This window comes from Acanthaster planci, linkage group LG02 (genome assembly GCF_054643075.1).
Source record: "Acanthaster planci isolate LZ-2023a linkage group LG02, COTS_SCS, whole genome shotgun sequence".
In the NCBI taxonomy this organism is placed as follows: domain Eukaryota; kingdom Metazoa; phylum Echinodermata; class Asteroidea; order Valvatida; family Acanthasteridae; genus Acanthaster; species Acanthaster planci.
The window spans coordinates 14,656,120-14,683,338 of NC_141778.1; the positions used below are offsets into that span (position 1 = coordinate 14,656,120).

Genomic DNA, 27,219 nt, shown 5'->3' on the forward strand with positions numbered 1-27,219 from the left:
CGTACATACTCTCTCTGGCCCAACAGTACATCGAACGCAGGATTTTCATGACCCGCTGATTCCTGGCATAATGAAAATCCTGCCGGATTTATACGAAGGAGGAAACCTGCTCACTGAACAAATAAAACAAGACTGCTGATAGAATATTTCAGTTTTTCTTCTTCGTTACTGAAAATAACGTCACCATAAATTATCTGTTTATCTAAAACAAATTATCCAAATAATCACTCATTTGAAATAAATTACCATAAAATAATTAATCAATGATATTCATTGGAAAAATAAATCACCACACACTATGTTCATCAAACAAAAGAAGCAAGGTGCAAAATAACAATAGACGCTCATTGTAAGTGCACTGTGTTTCTTTTGTTATAAGATGCTCGTAGTGACACTGCAACAGGATAAACAAGGATAGGTGCTTGTGTAGGCCTCACTGCTGGAATGGAATTCATGTTAAAGCATTGCTTTTGGCTTGACAAACATTAAAACATCAGCATTCAAATTAACAGAGTTAATTAATTGCATACGTTAAACTGCAGCAAGCTACCGGTCACTATTAACTCTAACGACTCCGGCCCCCTCTCTCAACTTAAGTGCCAATCTTTATGAGCAATCACCAGCCTAGGCTTTCACCCGGTGATATGGTCCTGATATGTGGGCGCTGGGGCTGTTGTTATCGAGTTGGTTGACAGGCACAAAATTAGGGGAATTCTCATAACAGAAAACAGGACTGTCATTAAATCTTGACTTGAGACTGAATGGGTTCCTCTCAACCAGGAAATAACACTTTCCGTGTGATTTATTGCCACTATCACTCAGAAATCTTGAACATCAGTGAAACAGCGCCCTCCTTTACAAAATAGTTAAAAGTAGAGTTGCATCAGTCTCTTCCAGTGTGTCGTAACCATTGACATCTCTAGCATTACAATACAACGGTAGCGTACAATTAATTCAAAGTGTAGTGGAGATGGCCATTTGGCTGTACTTTCCAATAACAATTGGTTCATTCCATGAAGTTCGGGCTCAGTTTGTGACTTGTAACGTCGGTAACTTTTATTGCCCTTTATTTTCACATTACAACGGATTAAGTCATATTATTCAGCAAAGATGAAGCACACCACTACAAGAACCTAGCAAGATTTAGAACAATGTCAATTTAGAATCCACATGCAGGGAAAAGATGTTTATTTTCACTGATGTAACAAGGGACGCTGTCATAAACTGTGCCCGAACTTCGTGAAATGACCATACTCGTTTCATGTACGAATATAATAACAATCCTCCGCCCTGGAAAATTAATGCCTGTGAATACACGGCCTCTCCCATCCTTGGAAAAGCAGCCGAACGTGCCGTCCGCATGATTATCTTGTTGCTGTTATGAGTTCACACCTATGAGTTCACACCTAGCCTAATTATGGATTATGTGAACCATGATCCAGTTTCCCCTCATACTGACCCTTGTTTTTAATTGAATTCCGGGCTCACACGGCGTCCACGGTACCCAGGAACTCCCCCGAATTAACAGCTGTAAATCAGCTATCTCAGTGCGTACGTTTGAGAAACCACCTACTTCCGCACTCCAAGTTTAACGACATCTGATAGGCTAAATCTACGTGTCTCCAGTAACCTGTAACAACTCATCAATATGCATGACTGCAATACCTTAGTACAGTACAGCATGTACGGTCTCCGTCTACTGCAACAATAAAGTGGTAAATTCATCATAGTTTGAATTGTTTGAACAACAGAGGGCCTCCTCCTTCCCGCCACTTTACACCCCATGACTCCTTATTCAAACCAGTTTCTTATTGATTCAATGATGCGTAAAATTACAATATAAGCAGCGTCCTTAACGACGCCCATAAGTTCACGCCTATTGTACATTGCTAGTACAAGTCCTAGGCATAAGTATAATCCCGCCCACCCGCCTACAGAGGAAAGATATATTTCGGAATTTCACCTATACCCCCCCCCAAAAAAAGGCCACTGCCCTCTTCTTATCTTTCCTTTGCTTTCCACAGGCATGTCAACTTCTGACGTCTGCTTCACTTGCAGAAACACAGGCCACTTGTCCAGAAACTGTTCCTGGGCAAACGGCTTGCCATCAAAAGTCAGAGCTAGAGCTAGACCTAACCCGATGGCCACAGATAAACTTCCACTCCATGAACCCCTTCTGTGTGAGAGTTTCCATTCTCCAACCCCCCGATGTGGAACGTCAAGTTGGTCTCACGGAGCTATCCCAAGTACATCCTTCGCATCAAAATCACTGGCACCTCAGCAAGACCTCCGAGAACTGTCATCTTAACACTGCTAAAGAACCAAGCACGTCAAGGCTGATTTGCATAGATCAGGTTTAGCGTTTAATGCAGACAAAACTAATTTCGGTCCCCCAACATCCTTTCAGTGGTTAAGTATGATTTGGAACAGTCCATCAGGGACTCTCCAAGTTGTCCAAAGAAGAATAGATAAACTACTCAATTCAATCAACAAACTGTTTTCCCTAGATTACACCAACACTAGGGGTTTGCATCTATTTGTTGGCTAGATCATTTCCCTTAGTCCTGTTGGTGGAAACCTAATTAGATTAATGACGAGACATTGTCAGATAAAGATAGCTGAACCCAGTGAGGATGATGTAATATTGCTTGATCCATTTTGCCGTTCCGAACTACAGTTCTGGAAAAATCATGCTTCTGCTGCAAACACACGCCATGTTTTTGCTACCTCTAAATTCAATAACATAGTATGCTGCGACGCGAGTTCCTCCGGTTCTGGGGCCATTATATGCAACAAAACGCACACTGCTCACAAACTCTGGGATGAGCATGAAGCCCAACAGAGCCCCACACGGAGAGAACTAAGTACAATTAAATTCGCAATAGAATTTTTTCTAACTATCCTTTCCAATTCATAGTGAAACTTTTCTCAGACACCCAAGTTGCAGCCCAAAAAGTCGAACACGGAAGCATGAAAGCAGAGCTTCACTTAATCGCTGTAGACATATTTCAACTCTGTATAAAAAACCATATTGAACTAGAGGTTGAATGATTAGGACTGAGAACGGACGTGGACAAGCAGACTCCGTGAGCAGACTCGATACGGATGAGTGGTCCATATTAGATGAATTATTTCACATTCCAACCCAAAGGTGGCGCCCCTACTCTGTTGACTGCTTTGCTTGCTTTTATAACGCCAAGGTAAAGCGGTTCTTTTCCAGGTTCTGGAACCCTGGAACATCTGGGGTAGATGCCTTCACCCAAAATTGGTCGGGCGAAAATTGCTTATAAGTCCCTCCCGTCGTTCTAGCACCAAGTGTTCTTCATCACATGTACATGTACATTAATGCAAGGCAACTAGGCACCCTTGTGGTTCCATGGTGGCCATCCTCTGTCTTCTGGCCAATTTTATGTTCCGGTTTTTTGCCTTGGATCGTAGACGCAATCGTCATAGAGGGTAACTCCCTGGTTCTTGATCGAAACAAAAATTCTCTTCTTGGCTCACAAAAATTCACCGCCCCATTGTGCGCCATACGCTTAAATGGCTACATTCCATGGTAAACTCAGTTCTTAATCCAGCAGACTCCCCCTATTGTTCACAATGTAACTCTTGGCGGAAGGCGACAGCTCCACAAAGCCCCAACTCAAAAAGAGCCGATAACGCAAAAGCTAAGTAAAAATGATTTCAGAGAAGTTAGGCCATCCGGGAAATAGTCTTTACAATTAAGAACCGCTTGTTATGTATCTCTCGCCTTTGTCTCAATGTTCAGACACGACGAAATGGCCCAAATAAAAGCTAGCCACATTAGCCTGTTCTAAAACAGACAATTTTAGGGATGGAACCTCGGCCTACCCTCCCTGTATGGATGACACTTACTCTGCTGCTAGCATTTTACTCAGATCTCTATCAAGCTGTAATATTAAGATAGGCGAAGATAATTTATTCATATTTACCCCTTTGTCTTATCAGGCGAGTACACAGCCTCTGGAACAAACCGCTTAGTTACACTCGCTGCGTGGAAATTTTCTCCAAGCGTTGAAAGATAGAGGTGAAACTAATACAAGTTTGTATGGTCTCCACAGCCTAAGATCAGGAGGTACAACACACCTTGCACGTAAAGGAGTACCAGAAGAAGTTGTCATGAATAACAACAAGACAACTTTTTGTCTGCTTTGCCCCTAGGTGGGTGCCCCTGAATCTACAGAGAAGATCCAGGGCCATAATGACACAATCCCACAGTTTTGGCCCTAAGAGACCCCTCTTCTGCGGGTACTTTTTATGCGCCTCCGCCAAACTGCGCATCGCTGGTTCACGAACGACTAGGAAGCACAAACGTTACAGTCGCGTCGCTACCAACAAAATGAATATACTCCCGACCAACGCGGCTATTTCAACCGATGAGGGGGTGCTTCTGCTCGAGGTGGATAAAACCAGGAAAAACAGGTCCATGCGATAAATTTAAACTCTTAAAGTAATAGTCTGCAGCTCAAGGTTTGCATGTGAGAGTTGTTTACCTTTCCTTTTTAGCATGGCATCATGAAAGCACTGCAACGCATTTCATAGCGACTCAACTTTTACAAAGAACAGAATTATAACGGAAAATTAACGGCTTCGCTGACATCATACCTGTGCTAAAGGAGTGTTCTGATTTTTTTTATCAAAAGGGTACTATTACTCGCTTATCGAAACAGGACAAGGGATCATCTTGAGAGAGAACAACCTTGCACAAAATGTTGTTTTATCGCCAATGCTTACATGTAGGATATTTATTGCAATAGTGTACTGGACTAACTTTCCTTTCGGGTTGGCACAGAATGACTTGTTAACTGCTCCAAACATTTCATAATTAAGCACAATAACTGTTATGTGAAAATTCTGTTATTAGTGGATGCTAAAAGGCCAAAAAACAACAGAAAGATTAATTACAACAGTTAACATTCAAAGCATTGTGAAAGCAGTTATCTTTTGCACAGGAGCGGTTCGGGGGGGGTTGGTTGCTCTAGCCCCCCAAAACGTTTTGTCAGCCCCCCCCCCTCAAAAAAGTGGAGAAACAGAACTGACAGCAGTAACACAAGTTAAAGGTAACGTCACGTGTGAAAGGTCTAGCCATCCCACCCCCCCAAATGGCTGTATAGAACGGCGCCTGCTTTGGCATTTTTCAAGGCAACATTGAACTTAAAGGACAGAGAAAAAATGCGGGATTTGTTCAGCAATGTTCAAAGTTCGTGCAAGTAGCATACATGTAAAACAGCGGACATGTTCAATCGCACCTTGGTTGGCCTGTGCTCCTATCCAATCTCAACTATTCAAGCAAGGACCACAGACTGACGCGTATCCTAGAAATGAAAAGAGCCAGCATTTTAGAAACGGCACAACCACCTGTTATGGCAGTGAGTGTAAGGATTCTTTTGTGGATTGTCTTGAGAGAAATTTCACTAGATCTCGGGACACAAGACGTGGATACGCCACTGATGCCCATGGGGCTCCATGCCTCTCTCACTGCGGTCCAATCATTTCAAAGCTGCCTCTTCCAAGTGCCGCGATAACCTCGAACCAAACGTTAAGTCATATGTCGATGAACCTGTCCAGCAACGTGAACTTATCTGGGTCTACTTTTAAATAACAGTCTATGACAATGTTCTCTTTAAATCTACTCCAAGCCCAACTACGTCTTGCCCAACCCCCAGTCTAAAAAACTACGCATTCGATAATGAATTGCTGAAAACTATTTACGTAAAATGAAAGTGTTATACTGACAGCTTATTGAAACGATTGATATGAACAAATGTAAAAACAGACATCGAGATTGGAATTTACACATGCGTTAAACATTAAAAATTTAAGCAAAGATTTCTGTCAGTTCCCATCCAAACCTCCATAAATTCCAAAAAGGATAAAGAAAAAGATATAAGTATTAAGTTATTCCCTGTCTGAATCATAAAAAACGAACAGGCATTGTAGACAAGTACTTTTCAATGATTGAGGGCGAGGCAGTAAATTTGGATGAACGCGCAAAATCGCCATTTACGACCCGCGGTTTAGTTACTTTTTGACACACAAGTGTTCTCGCGTATTGCCTTTCGGTCGTTCGTTTTTCATTTGTATATCAATGATCTTTGTGCAAAAGATGTCTCATTACTTTATTTAAATTTTAGTAAAAAAAACTCATGTTAAGCCTCTTGTTGATCGACAAGAACTCGGCTTTAAAATATCAGTTTCCTTCATGGACCACATTTCGTTCCAGAAACAACGTCGGATTTTGTGTAGTGTGCATTTTTAAACTCGATAACCATGATTCCAGTTTTGGGAGCATTTAAAAACACTCATTATTATTAGCCAATCTACTAATATCCAAACTTAACCCAAACTAAACAGCAAATGCACCTAACATTTCAAATCCCTGAAATATTGACAATACATTTGCTGTTTTCCTCAAAAAGTATTTACAGTTTACATATACCAAAAGGAACGCTTAATTTTACAAATATAAATGAACAGTTTGGCTAACCGTGGCAAGTACGGGAACATAAAAAACAGAGTACAGAATACATCCTATGAAGAAAACTACAGGTATAACACTGTTTGTGCTCAGTGCATGAATAAGTACAGATATCGGTTTAATAGCCTAAAGGTCTACTAACCACTGAAACTGTTGAAGAAATATTGTTCAAGGTGTACTTTTTCGCCTCAGTGTTGAATCACAAAACCGAGTTTTCTAGTCTCAATTTTTTCCCGATTTCTCTTCGAAGGTTCTTGGCTCATGAATACAAGAAGAATAACGCATGTATATGTACACACCAGAAGACATTCAGTCTCGGGACGGCTGAATGTTATGTTCAGCCATGTCCAAATTACACGTGTACTCGGCTGCCACTTGAATTTATTAAACGAGTCTATGTAGCCACTACCAAAGGGTCGTGTGTTCTTTCAAGCTGCAGCCAAGTAATTTTGACACGGTTAACTGAAAGGCATCTTCTTGTTCCTCTGAAGTATCATTGTGAAAGCAGATAATACACCCTTCTCTGATTAGGTAAGTCTTTATGCATGTCTTGAAGTTAGCCGTCTCAGAGCGTGGTCTCGTGAGATGACACATTGACGAACAAGGAGTCTTCGGGCTCCGACAGGGCCAAGTCTGTCTCACCACCTGTCGTGTAATCCATCGTCGCTGATGGATAAAGACGATTGGAGCCCATCGTGTCCGTAGCTGAGACGGTAGCTGGGGAGGCAGGCTGTGGCTGGCTGGCCTCCACCAAGGGACTCGGATAGATGGTCGGCAGCCCGGAGCCCGTCGAGCTGGGAGCCGGCGAGAGGTTCTTAGCGGAACCCGGGCTGCTGGTCCCTGGCTGGTGGTCATTGTAGGCCGGTGGCGGGGGGCTGTACTGCCGCAGGTGCGGGTAGCCAGATCCGGCCGGAGCTGGCACCGTGTGCGTGACGACGTGCGATGTGGCAGGGTTGTAGTGCACCTCAGAGTTCAGGGGGTGGCGCTCTCCTTCGGTGCTTGGAGTGTATCCAACTTGCTGGCGGTGAAGCTCAAGCGAGGGACCCCAGTCTTCAGAGGGTACAGCAGCTTTCCAAAACAACTTAAATCATGGATCACACAGAACAAAAAAGGTATGTTTTAGACTCCTCACACAGATAAACATGGACATGATGTTGGGAGAAAAAAGTATGGACATAACTGGAGAAATTAAACCAGTTTTCGTCTCCTGCAGTGTACAGCTTCGGTGCCGAATTTTCACACCTTGTCTTCTCTTCTTTGAAATGAAAGATAAAAGTATACAAGAAATGGTTTTCAGTAGGCCCTAGGCTATAGCTTTCTTTCATCTGCGCCAGTGTCTGATGGTTAGACAGATTCCAGCGATGCTTTACAGCGGTGGTGGAACAATTCTCAAAGGGGGGGGGGGCAGTTGGGAGGAGATCAGGCGTCGGCCATTAATTGGCCGATCCATTAAGCCCCACCCCAATATAGGCCCTTCACAAGATGGGGGGCTGCCCCTTATGGGAAAAGTGAGGGGGCACTGCCCCTCCCCCCCCGCCAGTGACGTTTTAGGGCCTTTGTGCAAATATAAATTCCATTATCATGAGAAAAACACTGATGTCATCTTATAGGCAGATGCCCGACTGCACGAAAATTTCTGAAAAATAACATGGAATATCTGCAACATGTTTCGTAATGAATCGATTTAAATTTCTCTCATTGTCCTTTGTTGCCAATTTCAATGTTCCTACTGTAAATTCCCCAGCGACATCTAAACACGCTTAAAATTCATTCATACGCAGTCACAAACTAATACTTTTCACCAATCATTGTTTGTCCGATTTGGGGACTCCTTAACACTTGCGACTTGTAACAGTATCTTGTTCGACCGAACTACATTTCTAATATAGAAAACAGCATCTGTAATGGCTGATCATCTCCCGCCCTCATATTATCCATTATCTTTTTTATCTAATCTTATAATAATATAAATACCTATTTTTAGTGCTAATATTCAACAATGGTGTTAATGTTTTGTATACTTCCTTATTGCCTATTTGATGTAATTACCCGAAAACACGTATGTTGTTAATGTGCATTTGTTTGCTTTTATGTTAAAGTTTAAGTCTAAATATTTTATGTGCCTGTTCAATGTCCTGGGTTTTTCGTTCTTTCTAGGTTGATTTCATATCATTGTCTCGGTCTTTTCTCCACTTTTCATGTATCTGATAAAATTTTAAGAGAGCCACTAGAAAGTGATTGGGTTCACTTTTTGGCAAAGAAAATTCCACCCTTGGGTTCATGTACACACGACAAGGTCAACAGACGTAATAAGAATGCCTTTAAAGATGAATTTGGGGCAATGGGGAAGTCAATCAAATAAATTAAATAAAAAAAGAAAGATCAGCCAGCGTTGATAATCTAAATAGTATATCGCGCACATGGACATCGCCAGACCATTTTGCAGGGGGGGGGGCACGAGATTTGCCGACGGACCGTTACACAAACCGATTGCACTGTATTTTCCCTTCCTTTCATCTTCATTCTCCGTTCTTTTTTTTTTATTTTGCCGACAGACTATGATTTTGCCGACAAAGCTAATCAGTGGGGGTGCAACACCCGTGATCGCACACATTATTATCATATAATATAAGAACGTGCGTGGCTACTTAATAAATATGCATAATAAGAAAAACTTTAATACAACGCACAGTTTGCGTTGATAGAGAGTTAACAATACCTGTGTGAAATATGTGTAGCCTCGTCTCCTCTTGAAAAGTTGACAGACAGCGACAAGAATTGGTATTAGGAGTAGCGGTACAAGACCCATGACAAGCAAGATGTATGTCATCCAGTGAGGGCGGTAGAAATAGACCGGCCATGTCAACATTTGTAAAAAGTAGAAGCCGAACAATACCTGCAAAACGGACAGAACATATTATAAATGAATATTCGTCTATAGACGAATACGTGTACTCATTTAGAAATCACACACACGGGGCCAGTTAGCTCCACTGGAGACGTATGTTGTGAGAATGCCCCAAGTCATTTTCTTGTGATGCAGATGATTTCTTTTCATAACAGACTTCTCTTCCAAAGTTCTTCCTAAACTATCTCCCATAAACTTACCTTACCTTATGTTGTGATAGCAGTCTGGTGAATTTGGTGACTTTGTGGAGTGTAAACAGCCCGAAACGTGTATGGTTTTAACTTCATAATCAGCTGTTTTGTACACAGCCATACATGTGCTTGTACTGTGCTAAAAATAGAGTTAGGGAGATTAAAAATGGCTGCCTCCGTTTCTCTAACTTTACTCAATAGTGGTCCAAAGTTTTTATTCGATTATTTTCATATTTAGACTGTAGAACTGGCACATTTAGGAATAGAAACTTTTCTTTATTTTATCTGTCCTAACTGACGTCTTTAGATTGAGTTTCGATGATCAAATATTTTTGTAATTGCGTGTAATTATTTTCTGAAGTATTGAGACAGACCGTCTGCTCACTTCAGTGAATATGACCTGACCTCACTGCACTTTGCACAATGGAAGTCGGGCATGTTTACATTCAGTCACGATTTTTTGTCCAATGTTTCAGAGGAATTTAGGGGATTTTACAGAATGTTCTTTGTTCTTATGGGAGGAGTAAGAGTAACTGGTGGTCAGGATATTCCAGAAACTACTTTGGCAGACCCGTCAGAGGCCTTGGATAAAGTCTTGGGCATTTATTTATGAGAGGCACGGAAGTTGCTAGTTATATTTATTTTGGTTTAAAAGAGGCACAGGACTGCCTAGTGGTGTTCATTAAGTTTATGACAGGCCTAGGTGGGGCCTAGAGTTAAATTAAGGATTTACTGGAGATTTATTGGTGAGCAGCACATGAATTGGTGGGGACAAGTGTTGCTCAACCGTTGCCTAGACTTGCTGCCAAGACGCTACGCTCCAATAATTCTTAAGACGGTGGTTTATATTTTGCTCCTACTCCTATTACAGTGAAGGTATTAGAGCTCGCCGTATAATTAGTTGTAAAGAGTACAAATTAACTTCGTATAAATTATTCTCAGTTCATCCTTGCCCTCATTTTCTCGATGTTGTCAGACTTGAATTAAGTTACTATTGTTGAGTTGTTCTGAAACTGGTCTGCATGGTAAATTCCTTGAGTGGATTTGTCTGTCCTCCTTGGGACATAATCTTACACTCTTGCTCGACTGATCTCTTCACTTGGTCACTATATTTTGACAGCGAAGCTTTGCCTTAGATTTTGAAATACTAAACCGGTGACGCGGAACTCCAGGGGTTTATACATTTTCCGCCTGGTGGCAGCGTTATCGTTGAAGATGTCGGTAACGGGTCAGCTCGAATGAAGTTATTCCCCTACCCCTTTTCTTTGCTTGAGTCCCGACGCGCACCCGAGATAACACCCCCCCTCCCCGCTCGCTTTTTTTCCGCCACACGTAGCTAAACCAGCTTGACAAATTAAACAACTCCAAATCGCAAGGTTGCTATCTGGCAGTGCTCTGGCGAGGTGTTCCAAAGGGACAGGAATCAAACTCCAGTCTGTTCAATTCATGTGTCAGATTCATGATCCTTCAAAGGTTCCCATTCGTCCATTGTTCACTATACGCACCACGGCTGCGACGGCACACCCCACAACAATTCTCAATTCCAATCTGGCTGTTCAATATCCATGACCTAATACCCAATACCAGCCTTTGGTGTTAAAAGACGGACAATATTATTATTTAGGAGGTACGGATTTACGAGCCAGAGAATTGGCAGTTGTTTCTGTCTTCAACAAAACTGAGGCATATGTAAACAGAGCTGATTCAACACTTTGTCTAAAGTTTCAATAAAAGAAATGTCATCAGCATTCAAAATGCAGTTCTTTTACGACCTATATAAAGCCATGCCACAACTGTTTAAAATAATGCACACTTGACGCCAACTTAACTTAAATGAACCATTATACACCACATGCGGAGTGCCTTAAAATCAGTTTAACTTTGAGTTGTTTTATAAGGATCACGGCATAAAAGGAAGACAAAGTTGAGACAGATGTTTTTGGTTACTGTTCTGCTCACTACCAACCCATCAGCAACAAACAACACGATTTACAAAAAAAGAAATGACAAGGATAACCAAAACGTGTTCAAGTTAAACTTCGCAACTTCCATACGTACCCCTGACACTGCTGGTATAACAATAGCCCAGATAAACATGAAAATGCACTGAATGGGCAGAGGGAAAAAGCCAACCATTGCCTGGATTTCCTTGGACAGTCGCATGATATTCCATTTAGGCACAGTACCTACAAATGAAAAAAAAATCACTGTAAAAAATAGTACATTCAGACTAGCTACATCAGCTATCTGTCCCTGATATGACACGTTCATCTGCGAACACGCACGTAACAGCTGTTCTTAGCTGTATTATATATACGGTACCAGGATGGTGTAGTGAAAAGACCGCAGTCTATCGAACCAGTCGTGGTTGACGATAAGGCTGATGGAGTGGTTTAGCTTTGCATAATGAAAGAATGCAGGTCAAGTGCCATGGTCGAATTTCTGCAAAGCAAGACTGCAAGGTTTCTGTTTGGTTAGTGAGAGGTGTTTTAATCACGTGAGCTCTGAGGGGAGCATCCGTTTACTCAGTGCGTCCACAGAATCACGCCACAAATATCAAAAGGAATACATGTACATGCACAAAAGAAATCCTAAAAGAACATTGAAGTTAGGATGACGATTGACGAGCCCACAATTCGGTGAAACTTTCCCAACACCCAACGGACAATATTCATGTGTCTGCCATCCGAAAATGTTTTACCTCGCTTGAGAGCCAAAACAACGGCAACCAAATAAAAGTTCACGCATGTCAAGGCAGATTGTTTAGAATGACTTAAGATTTGTGTTTCTGTTTCTAAAAAAAAAGCGAGGATTGGAACCAAAATGGTTTGACAACACACCTCCCCATTTAACAGATTAAAATTGAATATGATTCAGGAAACATGATAAAAAGTGGCATCCTCGTGAAAAAGATTTGTTTAGGAGTTTTAATAAATGCTGGAGCTTCGCTTGATTAAAGGAAAAATCAACCTGCACTAAACCAGTGTGCCTCGCCATTAAATATGTGAACTTACCGTACATCCAGACTGAGAGCAGCGGCAAAACAATGGCAACAATCAAAGGACCCCAGTATGCAGTGTAGGTCTCGAGAGCCTCAAGGATAGCTGACCCAGACTATAAATGTTTAAAAAAAAATTGACTAAAGCTACGGCATCTGTACTTCGATTCATCGCTGGTGTCAGCTGCATCCATTTATAATACTTAATAAGCCCTACGTCAAATGATGGAACTTCAAACTAGTTGCTTTGGAGAACATCGTGTTAAGCGTGGGCAAATGTTAAGCTCATTTACGATGGAATCGCTTTCTGAGATGACTATAGGTCAGTGTTGATTCGAATTGGAGGGGATCTCAAAGATCTGTGATTAACAGTGCCAGTGTTTGTGGGCCATCCATTGCAATACCAGAATGACTGAAATAATTTTTGAAAAAATCAATGGGGAAAATCGTGACTTCCATCAAGCTCTTTGTCTTTCCTTAAGGGTCACCAGAAAGCTTTGACGGCACGCTTCTATATACTACCAATATGACAACCCACCTCTGTCACCATGGGAAGAGATAGCAAGAAACTGACGACACAGATGATGCCGCTGGTCGGCAACACGAAGATAACCGAGTGCGGCAAATGGAAGAGGTCCAGAAGAGTCGTCAGCAAAGCCTGAACCATGTAGATCTGGCAGAGAAAACAACCCCCAAAACAAACACTGCCAAACAGATACTAAACAATTAACAACCCTATCCATTAAGACAAAATCGTTTTCAACACGTTGTGACTGGTCAACATTTGGAAGGGGAAATCTCGTTAGCGACATGCAATGTGAGACATTCGTCTCAGATCATTTCAAATTGCTATCCCCATTTTAAAATGTTGTCACACAGCATGTCATAAAGAATGCAGGTTTAGAATATTTTCTGAGCTATTTTTCCCAAATTCTGACGGATAAAATCTCAGACCAGTGGCATGAACTACTTACTGAAGAGCTTGTGAAGAGGAGAAACATGGTGATGAAAAACACGCATGTCCAAGCATTGGCCGCAGGAACGGTACCGAGGATTGTTGGAAGAACAGCCATTGTCGTGAGGAGACCAGAACCTCCTGCGTGCATAACAACACACAAGGGTGATACTTTATGGATATACATGTACACGTATTACTGATGTATACTCTCTGCAGAGGTCCAATTTTGTGCTGCCGAATTACTGTCTCAGATCTCTGTACAGCATGGTCAAAGAACGGAACCAAATGTATAGGCCTATACAAGATACGTTTTTCCCAGATTTGTTTTCTTTCTGGTATTGGAAACGAGGTTTCGTCAAGGGTGCTCATTCACTGCAGCCTTGGTGGAATCCTGAGAAGACGAAAGAACCATTTCCAGATTTTGAGGTGCAGGGGGAAACCCGAATCACGTGCCAAACTGGGTGGGATTCAAAGACGCTGGAGGAAGGCAGGGAAATGCTACTACACCAACCCGATCCTCCAGGGATGCAAATGAAGTTGTCCCGTAGGAGAGATCACAATGCGATGTGCTTTGCATGAAAATGCTTATACATGTACACGTAGTTGAACCATTAAAACATTACAGCAAAAAACGTGGAGTATGCATTGAGCTTACACGTTTAATGTATAAGGCATTTCTACTTCGATAAATAGCCGTGTCAAAATTCTCATCTAGGAAGAGGTACAATGTATCTGAATACACAAAATGGCTAAATGTTATAAAGACGTATAAAGACGTACGTATAATCTTCCAGTTCAAGATTTCATTAGGCACATATTAAGCGTTCTTAAGAGAAGTAATACTGGGACACAGAGAGGAAACCAATTCAAGAACAAACATCTTACCGTTTGCAAGAATGTACCCAACAGAGGTTCCATTGAAAAAGGCACAGTAACCAAGAAATGTTGCTACTGTTAAGAGCACCATCATCTTGAAGACAATGGCGACAGCCGTGACAAAAAGGGCGTCACTGTTCAAATGACAATCACCAACTACAAGTTAAAATATGCAAACAGAAGGCAGACAGAACATTGCGTGCAAAATTCTTTTCCAGCAAAAACACTCTTGCCGGAAACTATGAGAAAAAACAAAGGTTTGGCATTTTTGTTTTACAGAGAAAAGGGTTAGGAAGGCATAATTGGAAACGCTGACGTCTTTCAGATAGAAAACAAGGCCATGTGCATTTAAAAGAATATAAAAGCATTTTTACATTGAATTTCAGTAAACAAGTGATTCTCATTATAATGAGATTGCTTTCACTAATAAACGAAGGAAAACAAGTTGAGTTGGGCTTCAGTATTTGCATTTCATTTACAAGAGTGCTGAACAGTAACGACTATGATTATGACTGATCAGTAACTGTTTTCATTTCAAACTATATTTGGACGAAAAACCCGAATTTGTATACAGCAATAACACGGCACAGCATTTCTGTTTTTAACCAATCAACGACATGACAAAAGGTTTCAATCAGGAACATACAGGCACAGGTTGTTGTGAAATTTGTTGTAACTTGACAACGCTGAAAATACTCCATGTCCCATAACACCGGTGAAGGCAGCTTCACTAAAGACACTCATCCACAGCTAAAAACAGAACAAAAACAAATATGGGTAATCAGAAATAGAAGGCCTTCGAAAATCCGCCTCATGGACTAGTTTACAGTTGATTCCGAATTATCCTTTGTCGACTTAAGTTTCCGCATTTAATAGCGTTCCTGAGATGCATTCAAAGAGCTGCCGATAACTGAAGCCAAACACTCAACACAAAACCGACAACGGATCTTCAGAAATGTCAGTTTTGTCGGGAAGGAAAATTTTTAGAGAAAATTAAATTGAAAGATCACATTTTGAAATTTGAAATTCTGATCTTCCAGGCTAATCTTAAATGATCAAGGTACATGTACGCGTGAATACAACCTACGTCCCAAGACTGAAGAAAGGCCCAATCAATGGCCAGGAAACTGATCAGCCCATCAACCGCTCCTGGCAACGTTGCTCCGCGCATGAGCAAAGCAAAGACAAGAATGAGAGGGATAGGCATGATGAAGTACGCCACCTGCAGAAAACGAAAATAAAGACGAGTTTTCAATTTTCATACGCCCAAAAGGCCTAAGCAAAGCTGTTGGAGAATGGTATCCACCTGATGAAGAGAAATATCTGTGATTTATGTTCCATTCGATTGAACAAAATAGAAACAAACGAGACATTGGTAGACATCACATTTCTGAACACTTCTTTGTACCTTGTTTTTTACATTTCTAACCACGACATGTTTATTGTTATGCGTTGAGGAAAGTATTTATATGTTAAGTGGGTTCAAGAGGAAAGTGTTTATATGCTACGTGGGTTCAAGAGGCTGAACATGTGCCATGGAAAAGCGTTTAGCGTTTAAACATATATTCTTAATTTTTCAATAGGCATGTCTTGGGTTAAGCTATTTTAAAGAAAAGTGGGTATAAAAAGTGTTTAAATTCTAAGCGAATTGTTTTGATAGTGTGTTAGTATGTCTGTGTAAAACGTAGACTATAAAGTTCAAACAGCAGACAAGAACCAGGAAACTAAAGTAACTAGTTAAGGTTTCAACTTTTTTGAAGGATTTTGAAAGCACTGGGCATGAGACCATTAATCTGGCACGACATTTCCAAGATGAAATACTCTAAAGGAATCAAGGAATTACTGTTGAAGATTGATGACTGACACAAATGCGTTTCTATGGCAATAACAAAGGTTGAAAACAGTATCCAGAGCTATTTACCACTTTCGAAGACAGTGTCCCAATCTACAACTTACTTTGCCCGTCCACTTAGCCCCCATGCAGCTGAGTACCAAGACGAAGCCCCACGTAGCTAGAAGAGCAAAGACTAAGGTGGGCTGGAGAGCGCCGATATTTGTCAAGTCACCATCGTTCCCATTGGTGACTTGCGACCTATGGGAATGATAAAACATCAAATGAATAAATAAACCCAACAATCGCTAATGCCTAGCTCATCAGCATGACCTACACACGTCGCCGAACAGAAACTGTTCGAATTTTTCTCATTGTTTGGAAAAAACATTACATCGTGCTTGAATTACATACCGATGAACAAGAACAGACCTGGACTATCGAAGCCGTACAATAACAAAACAAGTATGGAGCTAATTATTATTCAACCAAGACTGACAATTCTATATGCTATTTTTAATTTCACGAGCGACTCTCACTTTGATTTCATTTTTAACTCTTTTAAAAACGCCCTCAGATTGCAGAGTGGGTTGTCACGTTGCCATGACGTGCACTTGTTTATCTCATCGGGTCTTACCATCTTAATTCATCATATCGTGATGCATGCATGCACAGATTTAAAACTGCGTTAGCTAATTCGGAGTCAATGAGCTACAAGGCCAACAGACACCTGAAATATTCTGTTGCAGCGGAGAACAACGCTCTGTACTCTGGAGGGCTCGCTACACTCTGCCAGGACAAGTTCACACTTCTCCCCTCGTTGTTCAATGCAGATGCATTCGCAGTTGTTAATACGACTTGCGTGGACATGTCATAGCATCCGTCGGTGTTCCACGCATTTGAGCAATCCAGCCACGGTAATTTCATTGAGGTTGCGGACGATTTGATGGTAATAAAGGCATATAGCAGATGATAGGATGAAAAGACGTTGGTAATCACGTTCCATAATGCAAGCGACAGCGTGGCTACAACACCAAATCCTAACCAATGAACACAGAAGCAAAAAAAAAAGTTACAGGAAAATTCAACTTACTCACTGGAAGCGAAAGCAAAGTTGTTTTTGACAAGTGCATTTGTTATGTATTCAACAGCCAAATAGCACTGAGCACGAACCTTCCCGCAGCCTTTGAAATCCACCAAATCCAAATCGCTCTGGAGGGATTTGGCAGGATTGAAAAAGTATCAAACTTCACATGGCACTTACTGCCCATTGTTGGTTCAAACATAAAGAATGTGCCGTTGATTTCTTTGTAGAGTGGTGGACTTGGCATGCAGGATGGTTGTTGGCAAGGTGGTTTTGTAAACTGTTTAAGCTCCATTCCGTTTTCACGTTACAACACCAGCAGTTTCACACAAACTTTGATGTGAAAGATTTTACTCGCAAAAATGTTGTACATACAAGCACATGTATATTCACCTTTGAAAAGGGGAGAGATGTTCCACACAGATATTATACCGGAGCTGGAGAATTGCCCCAAAGCCATTTCCAGAACAATATACGGGAACGTGAAGAAGATCATAGCGAGAACAAACAAGATCACAAAGATCCCTACAAAGAAAGATGGGAGATATGAACATAGTAAGCGAAAAAACAGCAAATAGTTTTCGAATTAATTTACATCAACGCATCACTAAACTAACAGGTCAACAATAGACAAGATCGAAAAGCCTTCAAACGTGTACAATAAGCTTTACTTTTTCACTAAAGTATTTTTCTCCTTAGTGAACATGTGCCCACACCATCTATTTGACCTACATGAGCAAGAACTTCAAAATATTCATGCTATTTTTGGTCTGGCTCTCCATTTCATGAAAGCATTTTTCTTTTTACACTACCTCCGCCAAAACGGTGGACTCTGTAGGGAAATGCAAAGAAACTTCGAACGCTGCAACACAGCGCAATGCAAGCGAAAATGAACTCGATCTTGTTCCACCAGTTGCCCCGCTTGGGGTTCTCATCTCGGCTGGAGATGGGGAACGGTCGAGAGGGGCGAGGCTTGAAGGCGTCCGGGGAAGGCTGGCTCGAGATCATAGGCTGGTTAGCTTCATCGATCCGCTGGGCGTCCACGTGACGTTCCTCAAAGATGAACCGGCTGCCGTCAACAACACCAACTTTATCATTCTCGGCTTTGGATAAATTAACACAGAAATGAATACAATGAGGCCTTTGCATGGTACCTCGTTCCTCTTTTGCGAGAAATCTTTTTTCCCAACTCTATGTCAAATTACGACTCAGTGTGCAACCAGTTTATGGGAATGAAGCAAAGATCAACGCAGAAAGGGAAAAATGAGACAGGGGAAAAGCTTTAAAGGAAAATCGCAAACCCCATTAGTAATGTTTACGTAAACTGATAAGTGGTAATTCGTTAGCTGTGCCAACTCTCTGAATCGAGAATGCACGAATGCAATGAAGGACAAAGGATTGGGGCCTAATACTTTCCTTGTTACAAAACATGAAACAAGCTATATAGGGAAACTGACTAGGGGGTAAACAGAATGTGGCATTAACAATGGTCTAATTCATGGGGTTTGACTGTGTACAATGTCACGAGCTGTACAGTGACGTAAATATTGTTCCACGGTTATTCGAGCCGATCAAATTGTTTTGCACCAGTTTGACAAAGATGGCGGTGCTGATGTTCGGTTAACTTTAGTTTCAAACATGCCAACTTCCTATTCAAGAAGAAAAATACAAGAAGTTCACATAATGACACTGAACAAGCAAACACTATACAACAAAATACATGTATATTGCATGTAACTTCAAAAAGGGACAGAGAATGCTTACTTTTTGTTCCATTCATCTTGATTGGCTGTTTTGTGTAGGCCTACTGTTTTCCGTGATGGGAAGATGGTAAGTAAACAGTTCTCCAACTAATCAGACACGGTCAAGATGATCAACGCAAGCTGAAAGAGAAATCGGAGCAGAAAGTAATTGTACATGATAAAGTTATAGCATAGTTGCTGGGTGAATAGTTGCGCTAACCGAGATATTGTAAATTGATGTGGACACAACAGGCGTGGACGAGGGAACTTGTTTATCGACCAATGCCTATAAAGAAGCTAACATCGACTATCAACCCGAAATAAACATGAAAGTTTATTATACTTCACCTCGTATATATTCGGTTCCCATAACAATTAATTTCAGGAATCACTTAAAACGTTGATTAGGATTTACGTGTGACGGCATCATTTAACGTACAGAGTTATGCTAGTATATGTGCGTATCATCTGGACGACAGTGCCAAAATACAGATTAATATTAACTAAGCGTGTTTGACTTCTGCGTGTACTCTCTCGTGCCCGCCCATTAACCCGGGGAAATTGCGAATGAGTCTGACCTTTGCCAAAAGTTGCCGAATTTTTGGATGTTTGTCCGTCATCAGGGCGGTGGTACATGTAAGTTGCTGGATGCCGCGTGCACAGTGTTTCAAGGTGGAAAAATAAATGCTGCTTTCGCTATTTCCTCGTTTCATCAGTCCGTATGGTTGTTAGGACGAAGATGCGCATATCATGCATGGACTCGAAACCGCAGTTGGACAGTACATGTACTTCAACATCCCATCCCATCCCACCCCATCGCGGCCCAAGGATGGCATCAGCATCCTTACTATACATGTACATGCATGCAGCAGCCACACAGACTGATGAAATATGGGAAGAGCGAAAGCAGAATTTTATAGTCCACCTTGGAACACTGTATCTATACGGCATCCACGTCAAATTCACCATGTTTCCTTACAGCAACTTACCACCATCCTGATGAAGGACATCTAACAATTCGGTAACTTTGGCCAACGGCGAGCACTTCTTCAGCTTTTTTACGGTTTAAATACGTTTCTACAAATCCTATACGCACAAACTCTTCTTATGCGTGTTTGACTCTGCAAGTAAACCTCCATGAACTCAGCTCTTGGTCATGAATATGTCTATGGTAAGGTGATAAAAATTGCTGGGAAATTGCTGTGGCAGTTTGCAACATGAAGAACGCAATGCTTGCCATCCTATACAAAGAAATACATGTGCGTAAAACCCTTGCTCCGTGACAGAATATGAGAGCTGACTAAAAACAATACGATTTACAAAAGTTCACCGTTACACCACACCACAGAGGAGAGCAGAAAGGGAACAAAGGGTGATTTTTATTCCATGTCCTCGGTAAGTCTGGACACCGGTGTTTATGGCTAGTCCATTATGGGAAAGGGTTTTACTATTAAAAGCGAAAAACTTTGCAAAGACGTTTAACTTAACCAACAAGAGGTTTATTAAGGTGTGCATCTACAACTGTTTGAGATGTGAGAATTAGCCAAATTCTTGAGGGGGAGTGGCAACCATTACAAATAATGCTGACCTCATTATGCCAACTGCCATTGGCATTGGCTTATCGTCACTGCTTTTATCTCTAAACCATTTAACTTCTTACAGACACATTTTAACAGATCAAACATTTTACATACGGAGCATTTGTAAACTATCTCTTTCAGGGGTGTGGTGGTCAGTTTAAAAGGGGGTTCTCAAAAACATTGATGAAAATGTAAGAAACCATTATAAACTCATCTTTGAACAAATTTTTAATAAATTATTTATTTGAAAAAATGGAGGCACTTTTAATGTGTATAATTGAAAGCATATAGGCTTTCATTTATCTATGGCATGGCAAGGCAAAATGTGATTATTGTCGACCAGGTCTAACAATACAAATCTCAAATACAAATATTTAGAGATATGAGATTTCGAACGACTTATTGATCGACTTGCAAACTTCATCAAAACAAACCTTAATTCTCCCCAGCGACAAAGATTTAGGCTTAGATGTCTTTAACACCTTACGTGTACAACAAGCTGCCGTAGATGTTGCACAGAAGAGAATCCTTCATTTTATGAGTTTGCAGCACCTGGTGTTGGCCTCAGCATGGCGCCAATATAGGACCACTGCGTCGGGGTCAGGTACAGGTTACATACCGAATAAACTCTTTTGCCATCTTGATCTCACCAAAATGGCCCTTGAACGTTGAAGGATGCGATCCGCGGTGGGAAACGCCTCCGACTGCTCATACCAGTTATCGTGAAGGGGTTTACAGGCCGTAGTAAATCACATTTTACATCGCGACATGCGTCGAGGAAAAGTTTAATATAAATCGATCAAATAGACCGGGATATCGTTGGAAGCAGAGTTTACTGACAACAGTTGCTGCAGATTGTTATTTTGGTTTCGTCAGGCTGCTGTAAATTCCTTGTTGGATGCTACATTAACCTCAAGCTGCTATAAAAGTGATACATCGTTAGCGATCATGATCCCTGTATGTACTCATTCGGCGTGGGTCATAAAATTCAAGAGAGACAGGAACACAGATTTTTCAAATAATATGATGCATAGTTTTGTGTTGGCCTTTGGTAACTTCAAACCATTCTCCACAATATGCATTCACTTACTGGACCGAATTAGAAAGTGCACTTTTTGTTACCTTTGATGGAGAATACGTTTCTGACCTTTACGTATTTGCAAAATCTGACCATAGAGCAAGGAACAGATCTGACCTTTAAAGCAACTTAAACGTTTCTGACTACGAGCATTGGCACGAGCGACGCTTTCAAATAACTTCCACCTCCGCTATTTCATGTTCCCATCTTTGGTGTTGTTGTTCTCCACTGGGGGTTCAAGTTTAGACAGGCTTCCACTGGCACCAGAACCGTTTAACCATTCAGAAAATTTAAGCAAAACTCATGCATAGGGAACATGTACATGAGCAACCGATCTGCTCTACACATCCATGTTCAACCTCAGAACAAATACGACCCCGCATGTGTGCCTCGCCTGCGCCCAAGCTTTCCCACGGATAAAGGATACATCACGGGTCCCGGAGGTCAAACGGATTACAAGGATCACCATCATGTGGTAAAGCGAAGTTGGCCAGCCGCTCCCACTACAACAACTCTGACAGGCATACCAGGAAATGACACTTCTTCCGAATGTCTTCGTTATCACTAAAGATGCTGTAGGCTTTTTGCAACAAATTGCTTCAATAGCATGACGGTTAGGAAGGATTCAAAGAACTCAACTTTGAATAGTGGGACCTAGCATGATGACATAGTTTCACAGATCAATTTAGGACATTTCTCCATGCCTTGATTATTTTTTTTCCAATTACAATGTATGTATAGGAGGACTTTAGAGTACATCTGTTATGACAATTGTTTGTTAGAATCTGTGTTCACCAAATATGGACAGGGCATCTTTAAAAAAGAAAAAAACCCAAACACTTCGTCATGTAGTACACCAGGCATCTGTTTCAGCTTCCCCACTGGCACTCCATCATGCAAAAGCATACGTGTTCGTAGACATACAGTAATGTACAACTACGCGCTACACGTACGTTGAGGCTATTAAAATACACTTCAAATATCTGTCCAAGGCGCCGAACGCGACATATGCTCAAAAGCGCAATACAAATACGCCGCCAAAACACTAATAGAGTACAATTTCAATTGGAAATGATTGACTACAGCAACTGTATAGTCGTATTTTTGTTGGGACCGTCCAACCTAAGTTTTTTTGTTTACAATTTACATCCCTGCCAATGGTCTGTCAGCTCAAACTGCTTTATACCCCTTTTCTCTTTTCTCAACCCCGCCTATATGTAGCTACGCAGGAGTTTTTGGTTGTGTAAGATGTAAATTCGTAATATTCTATATATATATGTGGCAAATGTGTGCATTTTATGAATTTAAAGTTTCTTTGTTAAAATGTTTAGGGCCTACAGCTAAGGAGGCAATTTCAAGGAAGTTTCTAACAGGGCATTAGATTTGAATATGAAAAAGTTGAAACTAAAAGATGAAAGCGCTGCGATACAGGTCAGAAAACTACACATACACTGTATATGTATATACATGTACATGTACACTTTACATGTTAAATTTAAACACTGTGGCTTTTCGACTGCGGCTGAGGCTTTGGCATACCACTGATTCTTTCAACAACTTCAAGGTGAGCCATGTAATGTAAAAGTTCAGCGAACTATTCACCGTTACACTTGTTGACGTTAGCAGTGCCCAAGGACTACCCTCGGAGGTCAAAGGTTAAAAACAGAAGGGTATAAGGGCACTCCCAAAAAAATCGTTACACGTTTCGAGATGTTTATGAAAAGGTTAACAAAACCATGAAAATCATTGCCTTGACGTGTAAAATCACGTGCACTGACTGCAAACGAACAAATATGAACAAAATGAGGACAACCTATACATAATTTATTATGTCAGGTTAACAGTTAACTTATGGATGCGAGTACATGTATATGTATGCGTGATGCTCACTGGTTATAAATTTTACAAACGGGCTTCTAAAACAAAGCATAAATTACAATACTCAAGACACAAAAAAATAAGACGGGAAATTTTCTTATGAACCTGAGCCTTTCAAAACAAATAAATCAGGCATTTAATTCATCATTCCGCACTAGAAACTCCATCAGTACGGAAAACTATCAAACGCCAAAGTTCCCAAATACAGATTGATAACATTGTTACCTGACTCTAACGCAATTATATTAGGCTCGATTTCGTAGCATCATACCCATTACGTCAATTCTTCTTCTGAGTATTCGCCTGGGCTTTGCCAACTCTTACGAATTTTTTCTCAGTTTCTCTCAGTAAAGTTTCCACATTTCCGAATTTCTTCACACATTTCGCCAAGTCCTCAGATTTTCTCCTTCGACCTTCTCCAAAACAATGTTGATGATGCTGGGTACAATTCTCCAATTTTTCATCGTCTCGCAAATGCCGGAGGGCATCATCTGCTCATTTTACATCTGATAACGACCACTAACCCTGACGAGATATTTAACCACTATTTGTTTTAATCGATTTCTGTTGTTATGTTTGTTTTCGTTATTGTTAATGGAAACTCACACAGGAGTATAGATCAGACACTATTAAGCATTTACACGTGTATGTGACATGATTTTCAAGCCGATCCCTCTCTACGTGACCTTCCAAGAATCAAGCCTGCATTACATTTGGATGTAGAGAAAAAAGTCCGCCCATCTTTGATTGGGAAAACACACACTGGTCGCTAGGCCAAATGGTACGGTAAATGGATCCATGATTCACACAACCTGGGCCCTGTTCCGTCCTCCCCTCGACGCATTGCTGATTGAGGTTCAGCTTCATGGTCTAGCTTGGAATCGCGCCACGCACGCCCATGAATGGCAACGTTGGGGCCCCGGTGAAATTGACAAAGATGGTTGGATCGGAGGCAACTGGTAGTCTGATCATAAATCTCAGCTTGGCATTCGCGGCCGAATTCCAAGTCGTCGGTCATGCAGCAGTCAATCTTGCGGGCTGCCAATGAGATCGGCTGGTATAGATCTTACACACACATCGCTGGCACAGCACACATACATGTACAACATTTATTTATTTTATTTCATCTTGTTTGTACAAGTGTACCTAAGCAGAATGTACCCGGTAATCAATCTTAATGGATCAACGATCATCTGCGACAACCATTAGGCCTGTGTTACAGTAAAATTCCACAACATCTATGTGTCACGGCGATCCTTAACTGTACTATTTCAGAATGTTACTGCTAAGGTATACATGTATTAGATACTACTCAGTGTCAGTAAGAAATAAACAGCTTAAATTGTACGACATTTCATAGAACTCAAATTTGAATTGTGGGACCCAGCCTGATGACATCAATGAGTTCACAGTTTCATTGATCATTTTAGTGCATTTCTCCATGCTTTGACTTTTTTTACTTAGACAGTATACAGTAAACAGAAGGACATTAGAGTATGACAATCATTTGTCGGAATCCGACTCCAAAGAGTATGGACAGCGAATCTTAAAAACACACACACACACCTTTTCATGTAATTGTAAGTATTATGAGCGTCTGTTCCAGGTTTCCCACTGGTACCCCATCATACAAACTTGAAAGCAGAAGTATGTGATTGTAGACATATATCACAGTAACGAACAACTAGCGCTACACGTACGCTAGGTTGAGGCAATTAAATCGGCCTACACTCTGTCCATCTGTCCAAGGCGCTAAACGCGACATATGCTCAAAAGTGCAATACAAATACGCCGCCAAAAGACTAACAGTGTACAATTTCAATTGGAAATAAATGACTGCAGCGACTTTTATTTCTGTTGGGGACCGTCCAAAGTATGTTTTTCATTTCTATACATTTCACGTCCCTGCCAGTCAGTGATCTGACAGCTCAAACCGCTTTCTGCCCTCTTCTTTTCCCAGCCCCGCCTTCCTTCCCTGGTCTCGTCCACCGCTTGAGACCTCCCTACGAGTCAATCTTTGGTTGTGTGCGATGTCAGTTGTAATTATAGCTGTATTCATTCATGACATAGCTTAAGCGTGTATTTTATGAATTTAAATTTTCGACATTTCAGAGCTCTACTGCCCAGGCATACCACTCTAGTACCACTCTGAAATCAACAGTACAGAAAACAACTTGAAAAACTCACCAGGCATCAGCATTAGTGTTCGTGTTTTAGGAAGGGACCTCTATCCCGAGTATTTCGCCAACCACATTTACGAAGGCCTAATCCATTCATTCCAAATTATGCAATTTAAGTGGGAATAACAAGGGCCTTAATTAATCTCCGAACTTTTCATAGAGATATCAACCGATGTGGTGGCACGCCTGCAGCACAAGGGCAAAGATATCGAGTCCGATTACTTGTACTTGCGTAATACTGATCGAGTACTCGGGAAGACATGTTGTAATTTTGGACCAACGCCCAGGACGAAGTTTGAAAAAGGAACAAATTCATTACCATGGAAACTGTCTGGACTGGCTAAACCGTCCTGTTCATAGACGGACCATTCTATACTAAAGCCGTATGCATAGCGTTTTGCATGTCTTCCTTCCTACGTTCCTACCGTCGTCTCCCGAATTGAATGAGCACTCATTAATGCTATTAAGGGGCAAAATTTTGAAAACACTGCAGTCGTTTTTGGTTAATAACTCACTCACGCGTGAAAGGGAACCGCAATCTCAGAACGAGTCCAACCAGCTCTGAACCAAATGTTTACTTCTGACACACGTACACAGAGGCTCCGTCAAAGTTTGCTCAGTCTCTAATACTAGTACATGTCTGTGTCACAGGGTAACAATGAAGCGACATAGATTCAACTGGAATAACAAAACAACCAATGCACGTATACACCATAAAGCTACAATGTATACACTATCCTATACGGTGTTTCATAACAGCGGCTAAAAAGCCTACCAGCGTCACATTGCTTTTTGGGAGTACACATGTGTATATTTACTATAGTACTTCATACATGCTGGCTCCACGGAATTCAATTATCGTATCTGATTGATGTTGAGATGTCATGTCCATGTAGTCCTCTAAACGCCGGATATAGGTCTACCGTTTAATTTTATTTTACCATAAAGCAATATACCGCGGTGTATTCAAGCACTATCCCGCCCACGGCGTCAACAGTACCCTTCCATGCGCCCGTGCAATTCAGAACTCGCATTACTTTTTCAATACCGATCCTGGACAAAAACTGTCACCGTACTCACAACATGGCTCACGTTCTGTTCGTCAACCGCTTGCATTTCCCACCAAAGACTTTAAGAAAGATGAGTAGCCTTATTTCACCGGCATAAACCTATGCATATTAACTAAAACGGCCTACCTTATCTCACATTCTTCATCTTCGAGTATGGTAAAAGCTTTTCAGAGCACAATTTCCAGTCCTGGAGCTCCGCTCCGGTGCAATCGAGCTGTTTGTGTACTCTGTTCACTCCGCAGTTATATTGGTCCCCACATCGACCTTGGAAATTGCTCCATTGAAGCGTACAAAATCACAATAGCGTCGACTGGTCGAGAGGGCCACCAGCTCAGGCTCTTTTGTT

At 41.3% G+C, this 27,219-nt stretch overlaps 1 protein-coding gene and 1 pseudogene across 2 annotated transcripts; one reads left to right on the forward strand and one right to left on the reverse strand.

Moving 5' to 3' along the window:
• Window positions 1-2,590: 2,590 nt before the first annotated feature.
• Window positions 2,591-3,746, forward strand: LOC147799933 (uncharacterized; annotated as a pseudogene).
• Window positions 3,747-4,733: 987 nt separating this feature from the next.
• Window positions 4,734-27,181, reverse strand: LOC110973199 (sodium-dependent proline transporter-like). Of its 2 annotated transcripts, none has more exons than XM_022223839.2 (15): window positions 27,000-27,181; window positions 19,110-19,228; window positions 18,158-18,448; window positions 17,739-17,870; window positions 16,992-17,301; window positions 16,387-16,522; window positions 15,518-15,652; window positions 15,077-15,180; window positions 14,440-14,564; window positions 13,571-13,692; window positions 13,135-13,269; window positions 12,613-12,712; window positions 11,657-11,784; window positions 9,219-9,395; window positions 4,734-7,580 (listed from the first exon to the last, which is right to left on the reverse strand). In XM_022223839.2, the coding sequence occupies exons 2-15, from the start codon at window positions 19,123-19,125 to the stop codon at window positions 7,065-7,067; spliced, it is 2,427 nt and encodes an 808-aa protein (XP_022079531.2). In that variant the 5' UTR covers window positions 19,126-19,228; window positions 27,000-27,181; the 3' UTR covers window positions 4,734-7,064. The 2 variants fall into 2 exon arrangements, with proteins under 2 accessions (XP_022079531.2, XP_086989333.1); XM_087133207.1 differs by lacking the exon at window positions 27,000-27,181 and adding an exon at window positions 26,323-26,490.
• Window positions 27,182-27,219: the final 38 nt, after the last annotated feature.